General features: G+C 40.4%; 1 protein-coding gene across 1 annotated transcript; it reads left to right on the top strand.

Annotated features, from left to right (window-relative positions):
• Positions 1-2,339: 2,339 nt before the first annotated feature.
• On the top strand, positions 2,340-23,883 carry LOC114351812 (succinate dehydrogenase [ubiquinone] flavoprotein subunit, mitochondrial). Its single transcript, XM_028303144.1, has 13 exons — positions 2,340-2,357; positions 3,029-3,077; positions 3,595-3,786; positions 8,368-8,441; positions 9,296-9,468; positions 10,563-10,718; positions 11,971-12,128; positions 15,332-15,496; positions 17,369-17,568; positions 18,139-18,333; positions 18,702-18,846; positions 19,480-19,715; positions 23,154-23,883. The coding sequence occupies exons 1-13, from the start codon at positions 2,340-2,342 to the stop codon at positions 23,304-23,306; spliced, it is 1,914 nt and encodes a 637-aa protein (XP_028158945.1). The 3' UTR covers positions 23,307-23,883.
• The last annotated feature ends 206 nt before the right edge of the window (positions 23,884-24,089 follow it).

The raw sequence follows: 24,089 nt of genomic DNA, 5'->3' as shown, positions 1-24,089 counted from the left end.
GCGCACAATTTTTGTTGAAGATGCCAAAAAAAACTACAATAAATTAGAATGAATACTGTATTTTTACTTTTTTGATATCTTTAAAAATGACTGAAATATTCAAGCTCAAAGTGCGCTCTTCCGCTTGTAGCGATTTTCCGCGCGGATTTTAAAAATGTGACGCAGTAACATGAAAAGCAGCATGTAAGATATTATCTGTGTACAATGGTTAGAATGGTTAGTAGGGGAGCCGAAGCGGGAATTTCGGGACTTACTAAAGAGTGGCAGACTAACATACAAGGAAATACTTTGTACCTGGTTGATTACCTCTAAGTATGAATTTTTGATATAAAACGGAATTAGTTCCTATGCCTCTCATCCAAAAAATACCTCCCAAATTTGAGACCGCAGCCAAACTTTGAGTGACGATGGAAACTAGCCTAGATGGAGGACACATGAAATTGAACTTCTGCTTCTTCATTGATAAAGACTTATCATTTACCATACCTTATCATTTTGTATTCCATTTTCAAGTCACTTTTTTTTCGCTTACTACAAAACAAAACGTGGGATTTTTTTAAATCTCAGGTCTTTTGAACGCACATCTGAACGATGTCTGGTTTATTTATTTATTTANTGAAATTTAGTGTCACAGATCGTCATAAATTATAGCTTATATGTTAATCTGGGTTACAAACAATAATATTGTACAGTTTCAACAAAATCCGTTGAGTACTTTTTGCGTGAAAGAGTAACAAACCTGAGACAGGAATTTTCCTAGTTCAGGTATCAACCCACCAACATTCTTACTTTTTGTTTTTCCTGATTGTTTGTTATCATAATATTATCTGTTATGTTGGTGAGAAATAAACATTACTTCACTTTATTTTAAACTTCCAAACATCCAAACTTTCGCATTTACCTATAATATTAGTAGGATACAATAATTATGTAATGTAGAAACAAACAAGACAAAAAAAATGTATACTTCAGCAACGCGAATTTTTTTATACTTCAGCATATTATTTAGGACACCCGGCAGAAGTGTCCTGCCATGATCAAAGAAAAAAGAACTCGCAATTTAGCAGGTACATTAATTTGACTGTTTCACAACTTTATATCTATTTAACTTACATTACATGAAATTTATCACATTTATCAAAGCTTCTTAGCTTGTCTATGTTCCAAAAATTATAAAATGAAAAAAGTAGTTGTCAAAAACCTTTTTTAAGGCGGTTTTTTTTTTCAATAAGGCGCGCGGCTATAAACGAGGTCACAAAATTCGGAAAGAACATAGCGAAATCTATTTATTTACGAAAAGACAAAAAGTGGTAAATGGGTTAACGTGCGGGGGCTGCAAAATCATGTTGTGACGTCACGCGCGAATATTGGAAATTTTTGAAAATTTTAAAAAGTCCGTTAATTTCTCGAGGCTCTATCTTCGGTAATACTGGATGGATTGAGGTGAAATAAAAACTAGTGTAATGTGTGTGATCTAAACTTTAAATTAAGTCATAATTTAACTTAATATTAGAACTTATGCGTGTTGTCCATTGGGAAAGAAGTACCGAGTCTGAAGCGTTCATGAGCAGACATTGCAGTTGAATATTCAAGTTCTGAATTTGATTATTGATGAATAATAAAATAAATCCTATTAGCTCGATTGATGGTTTCATTTAATTTATTTAAACCAGGTTACCTATAATAATGTTTTCGTTAATTCATGAAAATATTAAATTAACCCGTAATCCTGAATCCTGATACATAAAGTTAGCCTATTAATTTAACACAGGTACGACTGTACTCAGTGTTGCACTATCAAATGCAATTGAAGCGCCACTATGCCAGGGTTTTTATGTTCCTGGTCAGGCTATATTTGGTGTTGGTTCACTACAAATTGTTGTATTTGAGCACCAGAATATTGAATGCCTTTCCGTATCAGATAGAGTTATTCTATTTAAGCTGCAGAGCTACGAGTAAACATTTTAATAATAGGTTGGTGAGTTTAGGATAGTGATTTATCTGGTATTTTCACGAAAATACTCAGATACATATTTTGTTTGTACATCATACCTACTCCTTACCTGTGTTTCACAAATAAATTATTTGAATTAGAATTTGAATTTGATAATTTTTATTCCTCCTTTTTTCTTTTATTCCAGAGTTTTATTTTATTTTATATCAACATAAATTCAAAGTAAAACTTTTTGTTTAATACTGGCTGTCTGAAAAAATTAAAAACAAATGAACTTTATGTCAAGTGTCAAATTGCGGCACCCGTCAATATAATAAACAACTTTGATAATTTTATTGGATAATTAAATTAAATAATCAAGGATAATTTAAATAAAAATAAAATTATGATTTCAATGGCATTGGTTAGTAACTGTTTTATCCAAGTTCATAGTATATTTTGTTTACTCTAGGAACTTACAAAATTTAGGAACCCCAGCATCTAACCCTACCCAGCTATTGATCGAATGCATTTTAAAACAGACTGAGTTTTAACACAATTGCAAAACCATCTTTTTCAGTTAAACTGTATCGTACCCGCTTATAGATTGGCATATCAATCTACGAGTACTAAAATAACTTTCACGAATTTCTGGCGCATTCACACATGCCGCCGGCTTATGCCGCCGGGTTTGCCGCCGACTTTCAAAATGCCTTGACAGTGTGCCGTCCTGGCCGCCGGGTTGGCCGCCGGTTTGGCCGCCGGCCGCGCCGCCCGGCATGTGTGGATGCGCCATTACTGGCCAGCAGTGGCCAGGTCGTAACACACTGGAAAGGATAGTGATACTGTTGAACGCCAATACCGCATAATATGACCCGTTTCTTTTACCATACAGTTAGTTGGAATAGTCCTATCGATACCGACGTCATTATAATATATTATGATAACTGTTTGTATTGGCCACTGCGATACAAAAGCTTTCTTGCTTAATGCAGAGACCACCAGAATAAAGTACATGTGACATCTTTTACAAATAAATAAGTACTTTTTACTTTTTTTTTAGTTCTGGCCTGATTTGTAATTTGGTTGTTGCAGAAATGTCTCAACTTCAGAACTATCATTAGCAGAAGAATACCACTTAAAGGTAACTAAAATTAACTTTTATATTGTTTAAAGCTTTTGCAAGCTATTTTCAACCGTAGCTTGAGGTGGCATGCTTGTATGGTTATGGGAAATGATACCATAATAATCATGTATCTTATTTGAGGGCAGACGTTGTCATGAGACGATGGCCGGTGACTGTAACAAGTCTGTAAGAAAATCTGCTTTCAAAGACTTGGAGTAGATTCATGATTAAATATCGCGAAGTATGCGACCGAGGTAAAAACACGAACACGCTAATACCTATCAGGACTAACTTACCACATGTTACACTCCTCCTGAGATATCTAATCGACAGGACAATCACGAGCGAGCATTGACGCACGCACGTGTATTCTACACCCATTTGCATTAGAAAGACAATAAACTATGTATTTAAAAACGGCGGTGTAAGTACGTAGTATTATTCTGTGGTACTGCTTCAAACAATGAATTTGTTTTCTGTTATCAAAAGGCAAGTGATCTCCACACAATGTTACCTCAACAATTCCTCATTCCAGTGCCCACCAGGTCAGGGTCTTACGAGATCCAGCACCACACGCACGACTGCCTGATCATCGGCGCGGGCGGCGCTGGTCTCCGCGCAGCCGTGGGGCTGGCCCAGCAGCAGTTCTCCGTCGCCATCGTCAGCAAGCTGTTCCCGACCAGGTCACACACCATCGCAGCGCAAGGCGGGATGAACGCTTCAATAGGTATGCTGATATTCTAATAAACATCATAATCATCAAATCTAAAAAATGTTTCATTACACTCTTCACATACTACGAGGTCTCACAGTGCGCGTGGACGCACAGGGTGACACGCGAACCAATCACATGGCTCTATTCAACACAGTGCGTTCGATTTGTTGCTTCACTTTAGCAAGCATCGTTTGTGAATACGGACGAGTTCCCATTGCAGTCAAAAGAGACAGGGTAAATTTAAATTTAGACTGGGCGCAGACCATCGATTTTTAGTTAGCCGATAGTTGTGCCCGATTTTAAATTGTATGAAGAATCGGCCAAATCAAATCGGTGTAATGTACGCACTTGGTGCCCATACTGATCAACTGTCCGACTAAACTATCGGCCGACGAAAAATCGATGAACTGCGCCTAGGCTTAGCATATTAGACGTAATTCGCTACGATGGTCAGACGGAGAGAAGCCTGATGTTACCATTTTATCCCTATAGCCGTTCAAGCCCCGCGAATGGAGACACAATAGAAATCAATCACTACGCGGTCTTAGGCCCGGTTTCCACCAACGCGGGTCAAGCGGTGCAGAGCGGAGAAGCGTCAGCCCGTCTTTTTCTATAGAATATGACAGAGCGTATATGAGAATTGGAAATAATGAAATCTGATTGGTTATTCAAAACACTTCTCCGCTCCGCTCTGCTTTGCCTTGGTGGAAACCGGGTCTTATGCGACCGCTTCGGGTTTGATGGATTAATCGCCTCTTAGGCGGTTATCACACTGCGCCGCGCTCCGCCGCGGAGCGCGTGATTTTCATATAAAAAATCACGCGCGCGGACGCGTTGTCAGTGTGAAGTGCCGCGTGTGTTTTCTATACAGACTGAGGTACTTGCATACAATGATTAAATCTGTCGCCCCGCGCTCCGCGGCGGAGCGTGGCGCAGTGTGATAACCGCCTTAAGAGATGCATAGTAAAGTGGGTAGTCTTATTTTACTCTGCTGGTACTAATTACGAAACATAAGCCTAGGCGCAGACCATCGATTTTTCGTCGGCCGATAGTTTAGTCGGGCAGTTGATCAGTACGGGCATGTATGGAAGTGCGCACATTACACCGATTTGATTTGGCCGATTCTTCATACAAATTATAATCGGGCCCAACTATCGGTCAACTAAAAATCGGTGGTCTGCGCCTAGTCTAAAGCTGATTAATTTAACCACATCACATGAAAAATACTATCCAGCAAATTCCAATATCTACTTTTTCAATATTTCACCTGCAATATTATTTTACATCAACAATAGACCGAGTTCTTATAATGCTGAAACCGAACCGAGGTTTTTTGAGGTTCAGCAGCTATTATGTTAAAACCTATTCGAAATATTTAAGTGAGATTCTTAAGTTGATCATTATTTTGCTTCTACATCATGAACTTGTTGATAAAAGGACATTTCCCAAAAAAATACTACTAATGTATCTTGGCTCCACATACATATTTTTTGGAACAAAGACCTAAGTCTACCTACCTACCAAAATCTCTCCTTAATGATGGGTTGGCTCAAAAACTCTGCAGTGATCATTCTTATTGGGGCTAACCCCAATAACCCCTCAGGATTATACTTACAAGAACAAAGGTTCAGACTTGATACCATTTGTGGTGATTGAAAAAGTTATCACTTTGTTTCCACGGAACACTAACCATCGGTCAGTTCACACTTGACCATTCATCATAAAACCACAATTGTGTGCATATTATTCCAACCAAACCACGAACAAAACATGAATTGCACATGTAGATTCCAATAAAACAGAAACTGCTCGTGTAGATTTGTTATGTACTTAAGTACTTATTTTCAACCGACTTCAAAAAAGGAGGAGGTTCTCAATTCGACCCGTATGTTTTTTTTTTCTATGTTTGTTATTAATTAATTANAAACAAAACGTGGGATTTTTTTAAATCTCAGGTCTTTTGAACGCACATCTGAACGATGTCTGGTTTATTTATTTATTTATTTATTTATTTATTAGGTATATACTACAGTTGACAATCGAGTTTTGTTAGTAGATACTTAAGTACACATGGTTAGTAGTTAAGAGCTAGATTGACAACCTAATTGTATACACACAGCATGATGAATAGCGACACAGAGTATAACAATATTAAATTATAAAACAATAAAGTAATTTAAAGTTAAAGTTTCCGTTCTAATGGTTACCTTTGCGAGGCACCGAACTGAGTAAGTCTATCACTTGCCTACGAAATCTGTTGTGGTTTACGTCAAAGACATCTAAATCCTCTTCACGGCATGTCAGGTCGTCGTATAGCCGACACATGCGCACCATTGGGTTGTAAAAGGTTTTAATTTCTTCAGTTACTTCGTGACCATGGCGCTTGCAACAGTGCCGAAATATTGGAAACTCAAAACTAAGGTACATGGTAGCAATCCCGTCAGTAATAATAATAGGAAAATGTCTTGAAAAATAAGTAAATTGTATATTCCTTTATCTTACTAATTTTATTATGTATCATACTTATAACTAATCACTTCATTCAGAACTAGAAAACGATTCCAATGATTCCACTTTTCTTCAATAGATGATCAAGATAAAGAGGTATTTATTATAAATTGCTCTTCCACCATTTTAATTATTCTATCTTACATCTTACTTGATGAAATCTTTTTCAATTTTATTTACATGGTCATAACATTTTCACCATTCCTCTGCACCAATTTGTGAGGTACACCTGAAACCCCCGATAAAGCACCTATTATAAGAATAATATTTAAAAAAAAACCCTTCTGACGCAGTTGGGTAATAAACTAAATGTATCCAATTTCACTCCAACTTACTGTCAATTTAACGACGCGCTTTAAAATCAAAGATTGACTTTGAATTATGCCTTATCTTACAATACACATTGAAAACAATATGACTTGCTTGAGCTTTTTCGACTTTTTCACAAAAATAACAAATAGGCATGAGGAGATTACAAAATTTCTGCAGCGACTGACAGTTCACTTGATTTACTTTGACAGGTGACAATAAATCCATAGACATTTGCCATATGAAAGACACACTTTTCCAATATTTTTGTTTACCATGAGATTCTGGTACACCTATACCTATCATTTAATGAAAAGATAACCAACTGCAGTTCTGACTTCTTTATGCGTCCACTACACATACAATAAAATTCGAACTATGGCACATTTTATCTTTTTAATTCTAATTCAGTAAAAAATGTTTTTGAAACCTTCATTCAAANTATAATACAATAGGAGTTTATTTCATGTGTCAGATGACAAGGGTGGAAACAACCTACGATTCATGTTGTTTATTTACGTGCAATATGTGGGCATATTATAAAAGTGGAATGCCGAGTTGTATTTCTAAAACTTGTTCTATTATTTTATACTATTTGGCTGCGACTCGGCGTGACGACAATACAAAACATTTTTCGCGAATCGGTGTTCATACATTCACACAATACATTAGACGCCATGTTGTCATAAACGACATATTATAAAATCGCTGTGATTTAATATTCTTAATCATTAATTTTATGGCAAGTGTCCATCAGGAATCATTGTTCTTACACACAGAATCGTATTATTTCGCTTTCGGGTAGTAATATGTCAAAATTGTTGGTTCTTAGGCGAACAATGTATGGAGAACGAACATTGTCCTTTCCGCTTCTTTTCAAAAATATCACTGACGTTAATGACGGCTTTAGTGGACCGAGTGATTAAGTTGCCATGTGAAAGCCAAATAATTAATGCTTTTAATTAAATGGGAATAATTTTCATATTATAAAATAAATATCTTCTCAACACTGGCCCATTTATCGTCCCGAAGCAGTGGTGGGGTCAATACTGCGACGTGTAGAAGTGCTTTTGGGACATGTAAGCGCCTACTTGCAAAAATAAAATGCGTTTTATAGGTTTTATAAAATTGACAACACATCATGCTCTTAAATATGAATATTTTGATTTTCCGACAAACGTTTTTACGTACGTCTTCGGATGTAATTTGCTGTAAATAGCTTATACAAACGCAACCCCCCTAGAGACTGATATGTGATTAAAATGACACAATTCTCATAGGTACAAAGTAATTTTAACTTACCAACTGCATTGTTCGACGTAAATTAAACTTTACAAATAACATGAAACATAATAAGGTCGTTTGAAATAGGTAGTTTTAAATAGTTACCATTGTGAAAAACAAAAAAAAACATGAGTTGTAAATACTTATGTTACGTAAGAGCTATTTTCTGTCAGACATGGTTATTTTACCTTTTAGGTGGATTAGCGGCACTATAAAAACCCCAACAAAAAGTTTTTTTACGATAAAATGAGCAAAGATGACTTTCAGTCTACCGACACGGGAACACTGACAATAGCTGAATAAAATTAATCTCCTTCATGTGAAGTCTTACTCTAGCACTGCACCGTTATTGACTGAAATGTAGACTCGGCTGGGAACTCCAATATTATTCCTTGACCATTTTAAATTAAGTGGTTTTCCAAACCAAACAACAGACACAAAAAATACATTTTATGTGTTATTATTTTTTTAAATTGTGCTTTGTTTCTTTAGGTAGTATGCACGAAGACGATTGGCGGTGGCACTTCTACGACACTGTCAAAGGATCGGATTGGTTGGGAGATCAGGTAAGTCATTATCATTATTGGTTATTTTGTTTATTTACTTCGGGTTTCGTGGTTTGGAATCAAGATAAAAAGACAACCCAACTAGCTAGCCGCTTATCATTGAAAATATTGAAACTACATACAATAGTTGAACTGAGGTGTCGGACTTGCCGGCTCGAGATCCGAGGAACGCAGGTTCGAACCCCACCACCGCTAGACTATTGCAAAACTTGTGCAAATTCAAGGCAAGAGTGAATAGGCACTTACAGGGCAGATAATGTACCATCCTAGACTGCATCTCACATAATAACCGCAATCGCACCTGGGTGCATAAAAAAAGACTAATATCCTTTTTAAAAAATAAAAAAGGTATAATTTTGTTACAGCCGTACACGTTCACCTCCTTACGACACTGGCCACTAAAAAAACTGCATTCTTTTCTCGACGACTAATTTCGATTCTTTTTTGTTTTTCTCTCGCTAACATCACGGCCCTCGAATTTTCACGCATACAATTTTCAAGTCTCGATTTGTGACTAACAAAATTATTTTATAGGTATTTATCCAAGTTTTTACCATAATAACGAGTACCTATATACTCGTATTTATATCCAACTAGCTTTCCGCCCGCGGCTTCGACCGCGTGGAATTTTGTCTGTGACAGAAAAACCTTATCGCGCGCGACTCTGTTTAAAAAACCGGGATAAAAACTATCCTATGTCCTTTCCCGGGACATAAAATATCTCTAAACATCGAAATCCTTCAGTGGTATAAGCGTGAAAGCGACACAGACAGACAGAGTTACTTTCGCATTTATATTATTAGTAAAAGTCTAGAAGTATAGATTCCAGTCTGATAATAAATCGTTATTTCCAGGACTCCATTCAATACCTAACACAACAGGCCCCCATCGTAGCATTCGAACTGGAAAACATGGGAATGCCGTTTTCCAGGACGCAAGAAGGGAAGATCTACCAACGGTCCTTTGGAGGAGGCAGCACCCATTTTGGGAAGAAGGTGGCTAAAAGAACGTGCTGTGTTGCAGATCGGTAAGTAAAATCCAGAATAAGGCAGTTATTTGAAGCGAGATGTAGAATAGGATGTAAAAATAAATAAATATAATATCTTTGGACAATCTCACACAGCGCCATCTAGTCCCAAAGTAAGCAATTAATATGCTTGTGTTATGGGTGCTAGCTTAACGGATATACTACTTATATACTTTTTTTTAAATACATACATATTATACATAGTAACACTCAGACCCGTCACAGAAATTAAAATTCATCATTTCAATTTCTGCCCGGCCGGGAATCGAACCCGGGAGCTCTCGGCATAGTAGTCCGTTCTGAACCACTACACCAAACGGCCGACAAAAATATATAAAAATTTCTTACCTTGTCCCGTACGATAACCAGTGCAGTATTTCTATTTTAAAAAATACCCAATACTTACAGCGTCGAATACCATATAAGGGTTAGATACGAGAGTCTGATTCCCGGGAAAGGACATAGTTTTTATCTCGGTTTCTAAAACAGAGGCGCGAGAAGACCTAAATCCATGTTTTTTAATAGTTTGGGGATGACTAAAGAAATATTACCCTTCGTATAATTGACAAGGACAGATGCTCTGCTATCCCTGTCATGCACGACAGGGGTGTCCGAAGGGGTAGGGGTTGAAAATCAATAACGGATTAAAGGGCGCCATCTGTTCGGTATTTTGTTGTACTTACTTCTGTTCCAAAAACAGTTTAGTCGTGGAGTTGGAACCACAAATAGCCTAATGTAACATAAAATGTTAGCAAGTCTCCAAATCACAATTTGAAAATCATACTTTTTATGAACTCCCTCAAAATTGGCCAGCTTAAGAAGTGTAGCTTCGTCCCCCTGCAACAGAAACTAATGCCCATTTTCACCATTAATCTCTTATTTTTAAGTGACCCCTGTGAAAACAAAATGTCTGTTAAGTGTTACTATAGGGGTCACTTAAAAATTAGGGGATGATGGTGAAAATAAATGACCTTATGATGAACACTTCCAAAATCTCCCCAGCCCTTAATAATGACGTCACTTTCGGGTAGTTTGTATCAGTGAAGGATTTTCTTCTGTAAATATAAATGTTGCAAATGGTTTCTACTCAACAGCACAGGCCACGCTCTCTTGCACACCCTGTATGGATACAGTACGAAGTTCACGAACATCGATCTGTTCTCCGAGTTCTTCGTCTTGGACCTGCTCATCCAGGATGGCGAGGTTGTGGGTGCCCTGGCGTTGGACATGGACGATAGCAGTCTTCACAGGTTTGAAGGTTTCCCATTCATTTCAGCCGTTTTACGCCCGTATGCACAAACATTACTATAAGGTCTCACGTTGCGCGCGGACGCACAAGGTGGCACACGAAACAATCACAGAGCTCTATTCAACGCTGTGTGTTCGATTTGCTGTTTCACTTAAGCAAGCATCGTTGCAAGCGTTATGCCCTATTATTGCTGGATATACGAGGTCAGTTCAGCTAGCATGATAAGCTGGTACAAGTAATACAATAAATTACTAAAGTTTGTATTCCTCTGGAACGGACCTCGTAGTCATTGCGTAGTCTGTAGCCGTCACTCCGCCACAGTTTTTCAGTTCCAGTTCTATTGACTGAAATTTCTAATGAATCCTACCAAATGTGACGGCGTCTTGTGGAAGTTTTATTTTCCTTTATTACATTTCCTTTCATAATTTACATTAATAACCTTCTAAGAGTCTAATATAAAAATAGTTTAACAGAATTTTGTTAAGCTACATTCAAATAATGCCCTCTCCATCGAGAATCGGGAATGTAATTCTAACCGGCAAGTCGGCAAACCTTTCATGAAGTTTCATGCAAAAGCCGACAACATGTTAATATTGAGTGAGGATGATAGAGGGCGCGCTTTTTCTGAGTTTATTACGTAATTGATTTGGTGGTCCTTTTAACTTTCATTGGAATAGTAACCAGTAAAATTAACTTTATAAAATACCATTCACATCAAATCTCATAAAATCAAGCCTTATTTATTTTAAATAAACCCAAAATACATACAAATTGTGATGTCCTGCTTAGAATTAGTACCTGAAATTTGCCCATTTGTGTATCGGGGGTGTAACTCAGCTGGTAGAGTGCTCCCGTCAAGCGAGAGACCCGGGATCGATGCCCGGCGCCCCCTCAAGCTCCTGAGAAATCATTCAATGTTTTGCAAAAAGTTTTGCATTTTTTTACTCACTCAGCTATCCTAAAAAAACTTACCATAAAATCTGATTTTTATGTAAGGGCAATGATTAGAAGTTGTTTCCACATCAGCCAGACAGTTTTGACAGTTCCATCTCCTTGCCAGACAGTGTTTTTAGTATAGCTGCCAAAGCCACGATGACCTAAACTTCATAATTCACCAACATTCTATCCTATATTGGGAGCATACGCTGACAAACTTTCAGCTTTTATAAAATGACGCAGGTCTAGCGTTCACCAGCTCTTAGTCTATTGATGTCACAGATCAGCGGTGAGTGACGCTAGCTTGTGTGTTCCAGGTTTCAAGCAAAGAACACGGTGGTCGCGACTGGCGGGTACCCTCGAATGTGGTACTCCTGCACCGCCGCACACACCTGCACTGGTGACGGCTGCGCCATGGCCACGCGGGCCGGAATACCGCTGCAGGACATGGAGTTCATACAGTTCCATCCTACTGGTACGTGTGAACTCTACCTTTTTTTATGCACAACAAGGCAGGTATTTGACCACCATCGCACCTGAAGGGAGATGCAGTCTAGGATGGTACGTATCTGCCCTGAAAGTGCTTGTTAAGGCCCGGATTAGTGTTCGGGAAGGACAGGACCTTTTTTGCAGGTCCGTATTAGGAGAAACGTACGTATTGTCTAACATTCACAAGAACCAAAAGCCTCTTATGGGCGAGAGTGACAGAGAAAATCCGAAATGAAAATAGGTTCAGATCCGGCTCGAAGGACCATAAGGCGCGGCTGCGCGTTTTTGTTTGTCTTTTAGGACCTTTAGTCCAGTCAATAAAGCATTATAGATGGAAAACTGTAGAACACAATTTCTGACTTCAGGACTTTATTTAGACTAGTTAGGAGGTGAACATAGCAAAAGTCCCCGCCCTTAGCCCTTGAGCCGGCGGTGAGAGGGGGGTTTAAAGGTGCCACTTTTCGGTTTTTCGCTTAATCCTCGGAAACTATGCGTCCTAGTGACATGACTACTTTGAACCAATAAAAGCATATTCAATTTGCTACAGATGAGATCGACAAGTTTTTCCATAAATTGTATAGTTTTCGTGGCATCTGCTCTAGAAAGTCTGTAATATTGGAAATTTTATTTTTGTCTTACATGTTCCCATCAGGAGAAAATCGACTAAATCAACATTGAGCAATCATTCTAGACATGCGGGAGCATGTTAAGCCTAGTTCCAGCGAGGGGACTACACCGTGCGTATATTTAGACGAATCACTTTGAGCCACTTTTGAGTCCTCATCACTCAAAAACTACTGTGCATTAACACTTCAAATTAAAAATTAAATAAATAAGTCTTTTAACGTTTATTCTATAATACTATTACAACTTCCGGACGTTTTGGTGCGTGGCATGGTCTAAAACCTATCAAGTTCCATAATTTTTGCCGATAAAATCTGTACGAGGCATTACCGTACTTTATTGCTGGGAGTCCATGTATAGTGATGTTCCTGCGGCCATCATAGACAATAAAATATCGATTTTGATAATAAAATAAATCGATTAAACTGTTTTGAAGACTAGATTTGCGTTAAAAGCTAAAAATACATTGACACTATTACAAGAAGCTATCTAAAGTGTCCAACTGGTCGAAGGTCGTAAATAAAATAAAAATAATGAGGACCATAAACTGATATTCATGGTATCATAACTGTAAAAGTGTCAGAATCCGATGTTGAATCCAATGCCAGTTGAAGTGTGAGAAATATACAGGGTGTTACTTTGCATTCTTGCCATATTTACAGAGGTAACTATATTACTGATACTGAACACAAATCCGTTAAAAAATAATGCCCGAAAATGTTGAGTTTTAATTTTGAGTATTTTATTTTATCGACAATCTGTTAAACACATCACTAATTATCGTAACGCATGCACATCACTTGTTAGCGATGGCGATGGAGACTTTTTTACTTTTTATTGTATTTTTAAAAATCTATTGCAATCTATTGTCTTTAAAATGTCTTTTTGACACTTTGTAAAAAACTGAGAAATCCATCAATCACAAATCACGTTATAAATAATACAAAAATGACTGAAGTGTATTCAAACAACGAATAATTTAATCAAAATGGTGCTTGGAGTGTCTGCAAGACGTCTTAGACGAAATGCTTGATGACGTACCCTTAGCGTTACACCAAATGCTCTACTACCAGCAGGATGGTGCTCCCCCACAATAAGGACGTCAAGTGCGCGAATAATACGTTTGGTGAACAGTGGATTGGACGAGGGAGTCCAGTAGCTTGGCCACCACGATCCTCGGACCTAACACCAATGGACTTGAAATGACCTGGTATGCGCAGAAGAGATAGTGTAAACGACAAACGTGTTATGTGAAAGTATTGTTTCAGCGAAACTGTGAGACAAAACGTTGATGTGTCGCGAAAACTAAAGCGAAATACCTACGCTTCGCCGTGCTAGACTGTGCCTTCATCAGAACGGAGGACATTTTGAACACTTGCTTCGCAGTGCGTAAACTTTGTAAGTAGGAACTTATAAATAAATAATTAATTGTGAATAAGGTGATTTCATTTCATACTTAATTTATTAATTTATAAAAATAGGGAACAATGTTATAAAATAATTAAAAGCCTAATAATTATTACATATTTTTGACGGTCCTAAGCCCGTAAAGTAGAAAGGAAAATCTAAAATCAACTGAAGAGTATTTTAAAGTAATTATTATGACTGGATAAAAAGGCTGGTACCCAGAGCCAAAAACATCACAGATTAATAAGAACTAGGCCACGCCCACTAGGTTTATTCCAATTGCACCTGTAGAACGTGCCAGACAAAATTGGTTTATTCCAATTTGTACTGCAATACCAAATTTACTAAAAAGTCAGTGTACTTTCTTTATGGGAGTCTCTTGTTTATCTTAAATAATAGGTATTGTTCCCTACTTTTATCTCTGTGAATATGGCAAGAATGCAAAGTAACACGGTGTATATTATTATTAACCTAGTATAGTTGCCAGTATCTCATAATCTATGCCAATGAGGGTTTTCGCGATTGAAAAATCCGCCAGATGGCAATACGTAGACGTGAGGTCCAAATGCTGCATGATTGGTTATTTTTGACATGACATTGACAGATATCCACCAATCATGCAGCATTTGGACCTCGCGTCTACGTATTGCCATCTCGCGGATTTTTCAATCGCGAAAACCCTCATTCATAGCACATGTATAATAATAGACCAAATGAACTTTTATAGATTGTGAAAGAGAAGATAAAGATTTTATTATTTTATTAAAATCTTGCCACGAGCTTTTTTTGGTTCATAGTAGTCATGTCACTAGGACGCATAGTTTCCGAGGATTAAGCGAAAAACCGAAAAGTGGTACCTTTAAACCCCCCTCTCCCCGCCGGCTCAAGGGCTAAGGGCGGGGACTTTTGCTATGTTCACCACCTAACTAGGCTAAATAAAGTCCCGAGGTCAGAAATTGTGTTCCACGGATTTCTCTCTACACCGTCGTTAAGGCATTCATTGACTGGACTACTTGGCACTCATGTATTCGTAGCGAGGCTGAGATCAGAGATTTTAAATTCTAAGAACATTTTCGCTCGTAACCAGTACTATCCAAACAAAGAAAGAAATAATAATTCGTAATGAGATTTTTATCTTGAAACATTTTGTGGTAACAGGCATGTATGGCTCCGGCTGCTTGATGACGGAGGGTTGCCGCGGGGAAGGCGGCTACCTGGTCAACAGCGAGGGCCAGCGATTCATGGAGAAGTATGCGCCCAACGCCAAGGACCTGGCCAGCCGGGACGTGGTCTCCCGGTCCATCGCCACGGAGATACGACAAGGTTGGCTGACTTTCTTAGGGTGGATTCGACCAAACAATTATAAATCGCAGAATCATATCAGTCTTGACATATTTCGCATACTGAAACTGTCAATGTACCAGTTATACCAGGAGTTATTCTCGGATAAAAGTTTGGTCGAATCGGGCCTTAGTCATAGTCATAAATGTTTATTGCATCATGTTGGTATATTTGGATCATAAATAATAATACAGTAGTAGTACTTATTTATTTTTATTTTGTTAGTAATTACATAGTTAACTCTCTCTTGGTCCCTTTTAGGGGATCTGTACTTCAAGATCAAAACGAACCCTTATTTTCTCAGGAACGCGTGGAGCCTCAAAGTTGAAATTTACATGGAATACTGAAAATGCTAAACAAATCCAAAAATATGACCATTTCAGTCTGATCTTCAAACATTTGACAAGGGAATAAACAACAATACATTCAATTAGTGCCCTCTTCACCAAGAGTTCGGAATGTAATTCTAACTAGCAACCCTTGCGTGCGACAGCCGACAACGTGGTAATGTAGAGAAGGGGTGGTAGAGGGCGCGCTTTTCCAGAGTTTGTCGGTTTGTTCTTTTTATAGAGGTTTATGAAAAGATGCCTTTTCTATTGATATGACAATAAAACTATGGGATTAAGATGATCCACATTTAGCTATTATGTTCGTATTAGCTATGTGAATCGTTATCTCTTGATATACCGCTTTAGCAATCCTAATTAAAAAAATACTTATAAACTAAATCTAAGCCCACTTGTTGATTTTGTACATTATTTTGAGATACTAAATGTCTCAGCGGTGAGAACAATAAAACTGTTTTTCTTAAAAAAGCAGCAAAACGTGGAAAGAGGATTTTGCTTCTCGAGGAGACGCCGGGATTCGATCCCGGAACTTGCACACTACGTGCAACGCTCTGCCACAGAGCTAAACCTCCAACGTTCCTCCCGGCGAATTTAGGTACTAGTCTTACAAAATGACGTCACAAGGGTTGGTTCGATGTACACCGCGCGAAATTAACCTACCTGTTTACTGTGTATTTTCTATTAGTACACAATAAAAAGCAAAAAAGTACTTAAACTCGTTATTTTAAGAGGTATGTATGGTATAAACAAATAAGGTTTTAATTTCTGAGAATTCCCGTAAGTCGATATTGGGGGAAAAGAAATAATCAAATACCTGAAAAAATATGTGAGACCGTAGTTAATTAATGAAGTCTGTATACCTAGAACCCTTGGTGCGCGAGTAAGACTCGCACTTGGTCATTTTTATGCAATGAGAACCCCACATATCCTACTACTTGTTCCGTATCATTTTCCTGAAAAAGTAAAATCGATTGAAAACCAACGAGTGCTTAGCCGCTTGACGATAATTTACCAATTATTTAATTGTTTGCTGGTTTCCAAAACTGGGACTGCTTAATATAATAATAAAGCAAAGTCTTTGCTGACCAAGCAGGATACTGAGCTCAAGCCCTCTACTATCAAGTCAAATCTATACTAATATTATAAAGCTGAAGAGTTTGTTTGTTTGTTTAATTGAATGCGCTAATCTCCGGAACTACTGGTCCGATTTGAAAAATTCTTTCAGTGTTAGATAGCCCATTTATTGAGGAAGGCTATAGGCTATACAACATCACGTTACGATCAATAGGAGCAGACCAACAATGAAAAATGTTGCGAAAACGTGTTTTCACGCGTATGAAGTCGCGGGCACAGCTAGTGAAAAATAAATGGGTATCTGTTGCGATGTTAAGAAAGTCGTGAAATGTCAGTAAACTACATATTTCATTCAAATTTTTCAAAATTGGTAAATACAACTTCTTTTGCAATGTATTATTTTTACTGAAGAATATGTTTGTTTCATTTTCAGGCCGCGGCGTTGGTCCAAAGAAGGACCACATGTATCTCCAGCTGCACCATCTGGCGCCAGAAGTGATTCATGAGAGACTTCCCGGCATTTCGGAGACGGCGTTCACTTTCACTGGCGTCGACGTCACGAAGGAACCCGTCCCCATCATCCCAACCGTTCACTACACCATGGGGGGCATCCCTATCAACTTTAAAGGAGAGGTAATTCTATTTAGAGTGTAGAAAATGATTCATGTACTATGATCAAGCACTGCAACAGCCTGCTATGTTACGTAAGACTGAGTTACCCCATTGTACTTTAACTTTAACAAACGTCAAAAATCTGTCAATCTCCATACAAAAACACACGTTTTTGTTCTAGTTACGATTATAGTATGTTGCTGCAACTCGGCCTTAGTACGTTCCTTTTTATCGGTATGCGTTCTTTCATCTGAGGGCTTATTGTGAGTTTACATACCTTAAAAAATAATATGAAAATTTTCTAGAACCTTCATTTATATACATACTTTGACGCGCTCGCTAGTGATGACGTTTGATATAAACTCACACTAAACCCTCTGAACTTAAATTGTGTTTGATAAAAAACAAATGCTACTTTTGTGCAACGAAGGTTCGCGACGCTCAGTGTGAATAATTTGTGGCATTTCTACCTCATGGCATAGCATATCCATCATCACCTACGTTGCAGTCATGCCTGACAGATATTGATAAAATTTTATTATTGCACACTTTTGACATGACATGCGTATACTTAGTACTACTCTATTTCAGGTGGTTATGTTCCAAGATGGCTCGGACTGTGTAGTGCCGGGTCTGTACGCAGCTGGCGAGGCCGTCAGCAACTGTCACGGCGCCAACAGGCTGGGAGCCAATTCTATCCTAGACATCGTGGTCTTTGGGAAGGCCATCTCCATCGATATTGGAAAAAAGAACAAACCTGGGGAAAAGCAGATGACTCTGAAAGACGTGAGATTATCAGCGAATATTTACTTTTATCTGTATCTATGAAGAAAAAAGGTTGGAAATGCGCAAGCTTCTTGTACTGCCTGTTGCGCCTTACGCAATGACTTTTCACTTTCATGACCCTTATTAAAGCCTGGTCCGTGAGCACGCAGAATCCAGGAATATTATAGTCGCGACTGTGCGTCGGGCGCCCGCAGTGAGTGTGCGAGCGCGACAGCAACATAATTACGCGCGAGCGATAGGGATGGGTAGCTTGGGGTCATTGGACGGGATTCTACGTGCTCACGGACCAGGCTTTAGCCGTCAAAGAAAACGGCTGGCAGTCTCCGTCTCATCATCAGCTGCAGGATATTGTTTCATTTTGTTTTCAGAACCTGGTCGAGTCAAGTCTGGACAACCTGGACAAGGTACGAAATGCGAACGGGTGCGCGCCCACCTGCGAACTACGCGAGGGCATGCGCTTCACGATGCAGAACAAGTGCGGCGTGTTCAGAGAAGCCAAGCTGCTTGATGAAGGTAATTTTGCCTTTTTACTTGAGTAAAAGCCCGTTCATGTAACCATTTATTCAATGGGAGAGGACTGGTCAGATGTTTGTTGGGTTTTTGCAGTGAGTGTAGAATTTTCTTCAACTTGAAAAGCGTGACTGTGATTGAAAGGCTGTTGAATTGCTGGAGCACAAATATAGTAGTAATATCTCCCTTTGTTTTATGCTTACACGTTTGGTATATTTTATGTCAGTATGACTGTGCCGCGTTTGAAGCATTTGGGAATAAAATACTAGCCAGCTCATTCTCAATGCGCTATAACATGTTGAGTCGCCCTAATACGTAAATGTTACGTAGCAAACATGCTTCTTCACGAACATGAATCATGACTTTAGGCAACACTTAGAATAGTGTGTCTGTTCGAATATTTTGCGCACATTTTCGATAGCAACAACAGTAGCGCGAGTAGTAGTATTCACGTAACAAAACTTCAACGGCAACAAATCGCTGAGTTGCGATCCTATCGAGTAATCGTTCTATCGAAATTATATGGATTTAGGACTGTTTTTCAATGGGACGACTTTTAAAAGTCAGCGAGATTTTGACTGTGTCGAAATACGTGAATTAGGCCACAGGTCATTTAACTGCTCTACTCGCCAACAGCGAACACAGAAATCCAAAAGTGGTACAAGACCTTCGAAGAGATCCGAGTGTCCGACCGTCGTCTGAACTGGAACAGCGACCTGGTCGAGACGCTGGAGCTGCAGAACATGCTGCAGACGGCCGTGCAGGTGGTCGCGTGCGCGCGCAACCGCACCGAGAGCCGCGGCGCGCACTTCCGCGACGACTTCCCCAAGAGGGAGGACGAGATGGACTACAGCAAGAGTACAGAAGGACAGGTGAGCTGCTCAACATTGAACCTATTAAGCCGGGTTCCCACTATGCCGGACCGGCGAAAATGTCGGTCCGGTAAAATCGCCGGAAGGCCTAGCGGCGGTACAATTGTATGAAGCTGTTCACATTATCCCGGATCCGGCATTTTCGCCGAGTCCGGCATTTTTACCGAGCGTTTTGTCGCTACAAAAATCCAGCAAAATCACCGGACCGGAGTAATGTGAACGAGTTGCGGCCCACCCCGCCGCGCCCGTGCTTCCTGCACTTCATTCGGCTCGGATTTCGGATCCGGTGATCCGGTGTAATGTGAACACCGGTGTCCGGTTTCCGGCAGAAATGCCGGTCCGGCATAGTGGGAACCCGGCCTTAGAGGCGGACAGGTGAGCTGCTTAATATTGAACCTATTAGAGGCGCTCATGGGGACGACTTTCCTATGGAAACGACTGACATCAGCTGAACGTTGTCACCGATAGCTTCGGCGCGCACTTCCGCGACGACTTCCCCAAGAGGGAGGACGAGATGGACTACAGCAAGAGTACAGAAGGACAGGTCAGCAGCCTTATTGTATTCAGGTGACTTCCCCAAGCGCGAGGACGAGCAAGCCCTACGGAAGGATGTCAGCTGCTCACGTCATTTATTGTGACTTAGGAAGTTGCGCCTTTTAGGAACGATGTCTCTGAAAGAGAATGGACGACCTACAGCAATCCTGCATACAGGTGAGCTGCTTTACTTATTCTTTAAGGAACTAGAACACAACAATCCCTAAGGTTATCTCTTATTAAAGTGACGTCCTACTACAGCGTTAAGATTCCGATCAAAGTCTGAACGCTGCCCATCCAAGAATGGCATCCGCCGTATGTATGAACTGGTCGAGACGCTGGAGCTGCAGAACATGCTGCAGAGAGCCGTGGCGCGCACTTGCGCGACGACTTCCCCAAGAGAGAGAATGAGATGGACTGTAAAAGTACGGAGGGACAGGTGAGCTGCTCAACATTGAACCTATTAGAGGCGCTCATAGGGGCGACTTTCCTATGGAAACGACTGACATCAGCTGAACGTTGTCACCAATAGCTGCGGCGCGCACTTTCGCGACGACTTCCCCAAGAGGGAGGACGAGATGGACTACAGCAAGAGCACAGAAGGACAGGTCAGCAGCCTTATTGTATTCAGGTTGTGTTTAGAGGCGACTTCGCCAAGCGCGAGGACGAGCAAGCCCTACGGAAGGATGTCAGCTGCTCACGTCATTTATTGTGACTTAGGAAAATTATGAAAATTGCGCCTTTTAGGAACGATGTCTCTGAAAGAGAATGGACGACCTACAGCATTCTGCAGACAGGTGAGCTGCTCTACTCATTTGTCTTAACGACGCCATGCTCCTTATGGAACTAGAAAACAGCAATCCCTAAGGTTGTGTCTTATTAAAGTGACGTCCCACTACAGCGTTAAGATTCCGATCTAAGTCTGAACGCTGCCCATCCAAGAATGGCATCCGCCGTATGTATGACCTGGTCGAGACGCTGGAGCTGCAGAACATGCTGCAGACGGCCGTGCAGGTGGTCGCGTGCGCGCGCAACCGCACTGAGAGCCGCGGCGCGCACTTCCGCGACGACTTCCCCAAGAGGGAGGACGAGATGGACTACAGCAAGAGTACAGAAGGACAGGTGAGCTGCTCAACATTGAACCTATTAGAGGCGCTCATAAGGGCGACTTTCCTATGGAAACCACTGACATCAGCTGAACGTTGTCACCAATAGCTGCGGCGCGCACTTCCGCGACGACTTCCCCAAGAGGGAGGATGAGATGGACTACAGCAAAAGCACAGAAGGACAGGTAAGCTGCTCAACATTGAACCTATTAGAGGCGCTCATAGGGGCGACTTTCCTATGGAAACGACTGACATCAGCTGAACGTTGTCACCAATAGCTGCGGCGCGCACTTCCGCGACGACTTCGCCAAGAGGGAGGACGAGATGTACTACAGCAAGAGCACAGAAGGACAGGTCAGCAGCCTTATTGTATTCAGGTTGTGTTTAGAGGCGACTTCCCCAAGCGCGAGGACGAGCAAGCCCTACGGAAGGATGTCAGTTGCTCACGTCATTTGTTGTGTGTTAATATTGTTCCGCCTCTTGGGAACGACGTCTCTGAATGTAGATGGACGGCCTACAGCAATCCTGCAGACAGGTGAGACTCATTCTTTTAACGACGCCGCGCTCGTAAGGAGCTAGAACACAACAATCCCTAAGGTTGTTTCTTATTAAAGTGACGTCCTACTACAGCGTTAAGGTTCCGATCAAAGTCTGAACGTTGCCCACCCAAGAATGATATCCACCATATGTATGAACTGGTCGGACGCTGGAGCTGCAGAACATGCTGCAGACGGCCGTGCAGGTGGTCGCGTGCGCGCGCAACCGCACCGAGAGCCGCGGCGCGCACTTCCGCGACGACTTCCCCAAGAGGGAGGACGAGATGGACTACAGCAAGAGCACAGAAGGACAGGTGAGCTGCTCAACATTAAACCTATTAGAGGCGCTCATAGGGGCGACTTTCCTATGGAAATGACTGACATCAGCTGAACGTTGTCACCAATAGCTACGGTGCGCACTTCCGCGACGACTTCCCCAAGAGGGAGGACGAGATGGACTACAGCAAGAGTACAGAAGGACAGGTGAGCTGCTCAACATTGAACCTATTAGAGGCGCTCATAAGGGCGACTTTCCTATGGAAACCACTGACATCAGCTGAACGTTGTCACCAATAGCTGCGGCGCGCACTTCCGCGACGACTTCCCCAAGAGGGAGGACGAGATGGACTACAGCAAGAGTACAGAAGGACAGGTGAGCTGCTCAACATTGAACCTATTAGAGGCGCTCATAAGGGCGACTTTCCTATGGAAACCACTGACATCAGCTGAACGTTGTCACCAATAGCTGCGGCGCGCACTTCCGCGACGACTTCCCCAAGAGGGAGGACGAGATGGACTACAGCAAGAGCACAGAAGGACAGGTCAGCAGCCTTATTGTATTCAGGTTGTGTTTAGAGGCGACTTCCCGTAGTGCGAGGACGAGCAAGCCCTACGGAAGGATGTCAGCTGTTCACGTCATTTATTGTGAGTTAATGAAGTTGCGCCTTTTGGGAACGACGTCTCTGAAAGAGGATGGACTGACTACAGCTAACTGCAGTAAGCCTAAAGTTATGAATTTATTAAAATTGCGAATTTTAAGGACAACTTCCCTGCATGTCAGGATGAGGTCTACTGTACAGCGGAGGTACAGGTACGGCCGCCCGCTGACAGCACATGAACAAACCTTGTTTAACAAAACCTGTCTAAAAAGTCAAAACGTACTGGGCTTCATTATGCAGCAAGTTAGCAGATCAACTTGACGACGGTTCTCAAAATACAGTTTAAGTTACAGAAGTCTAATCTCTGAATGTTTAATTTTTCAGACAAAGAAGCCTCTCGAGCAGCACTGGCGGAAGCACAGCACATCCTTGGTGGACCTTGCCTCGGGGAAGGTGACCATCGGGTACCGACCGGTCATCGACAAGACCCTCACTGCTGAAGTGGAGACCATTCCACCAGTGCCGAGGGTGTACTGAGGCGAGTACGTCTTACTTGGTTCAAGTACTCCACCAATTTCCACCAAGGCTCGCGTTCACCAATTTGTTCAATAGAACAGTCTTTGTCAATGAGAAACGGCTAGTTTTGTTGCGATGTTGATAATGTTTTTCTTCGGGACTATGATTTTAAATAGAGTTCCCAGTCTGTTGCTCATGGATCCTAGTAAAATTAAAATTGGTAGATTCATTCAAAGTTGAATTTAATGTGTCGGTATTTGATATTGTAAACGTGCATATCAAAGATTATGTTGTGACGGCAACATTTTGAAATTGTTGTGCGTTACTTACATAATACTGGCAAACAATAGTGTACTTAAATCCCAGAAATCTTGTATAGAAGCTTCATTGTGATTATGGATTTGGTGGACTTAAGCCTTAGGGGTCTAATTATTCTACTAAAAAACTGTAGTTTTGTTCTGTCAGCTATCTAGTCAGCAAGTTGATGGTATAACTTGTCATTGTAATAAATGCTGCTAGTTTGTTATCATCAGTTGTGATGGTAATGTATGTTCAGCTATCTTATAGTAATCCTTATAGAGTAATAAATATTTTATGGATTCTGACCGATGAAATTTATTTATTTTTGAAGTTGTTGTAGTATAAAGAATGCTATCATGGTTGTAATGTCTTTGTCATGTTAAATTGGTATGAAATATAATCTTTTTCATATTAAATGAGTTCTTTTTAATTCTAACTTGGTCCTTATAAAGTTTTATCAAAATCCGTTCAGTATTTTTTGCGTAAAAGAGTTACAAAAATCTA

Source organism: Ostrinia furnacalis, unplaced genomic scaffold (assembly GCF_004193835.3).
Source record: "Ostrinia furnacalis isolate ACB-3 unplaced genomic scaffold, ASM419383v2 OfSCF1198, whole genome shotgun sequence".
Classification (NCBI taxonomy): domain Eukaryota; kingdom Metazoa; phylum Arthropoda; class Insecta; order Lepidoptera; family Crambidae; genus Ostrinia; species Ostrinia furnacalis.
Note: the sequence above shows the minus strand (reverse complement) of the source record. Positions and strands in the feature narration are given on the sequence as shown.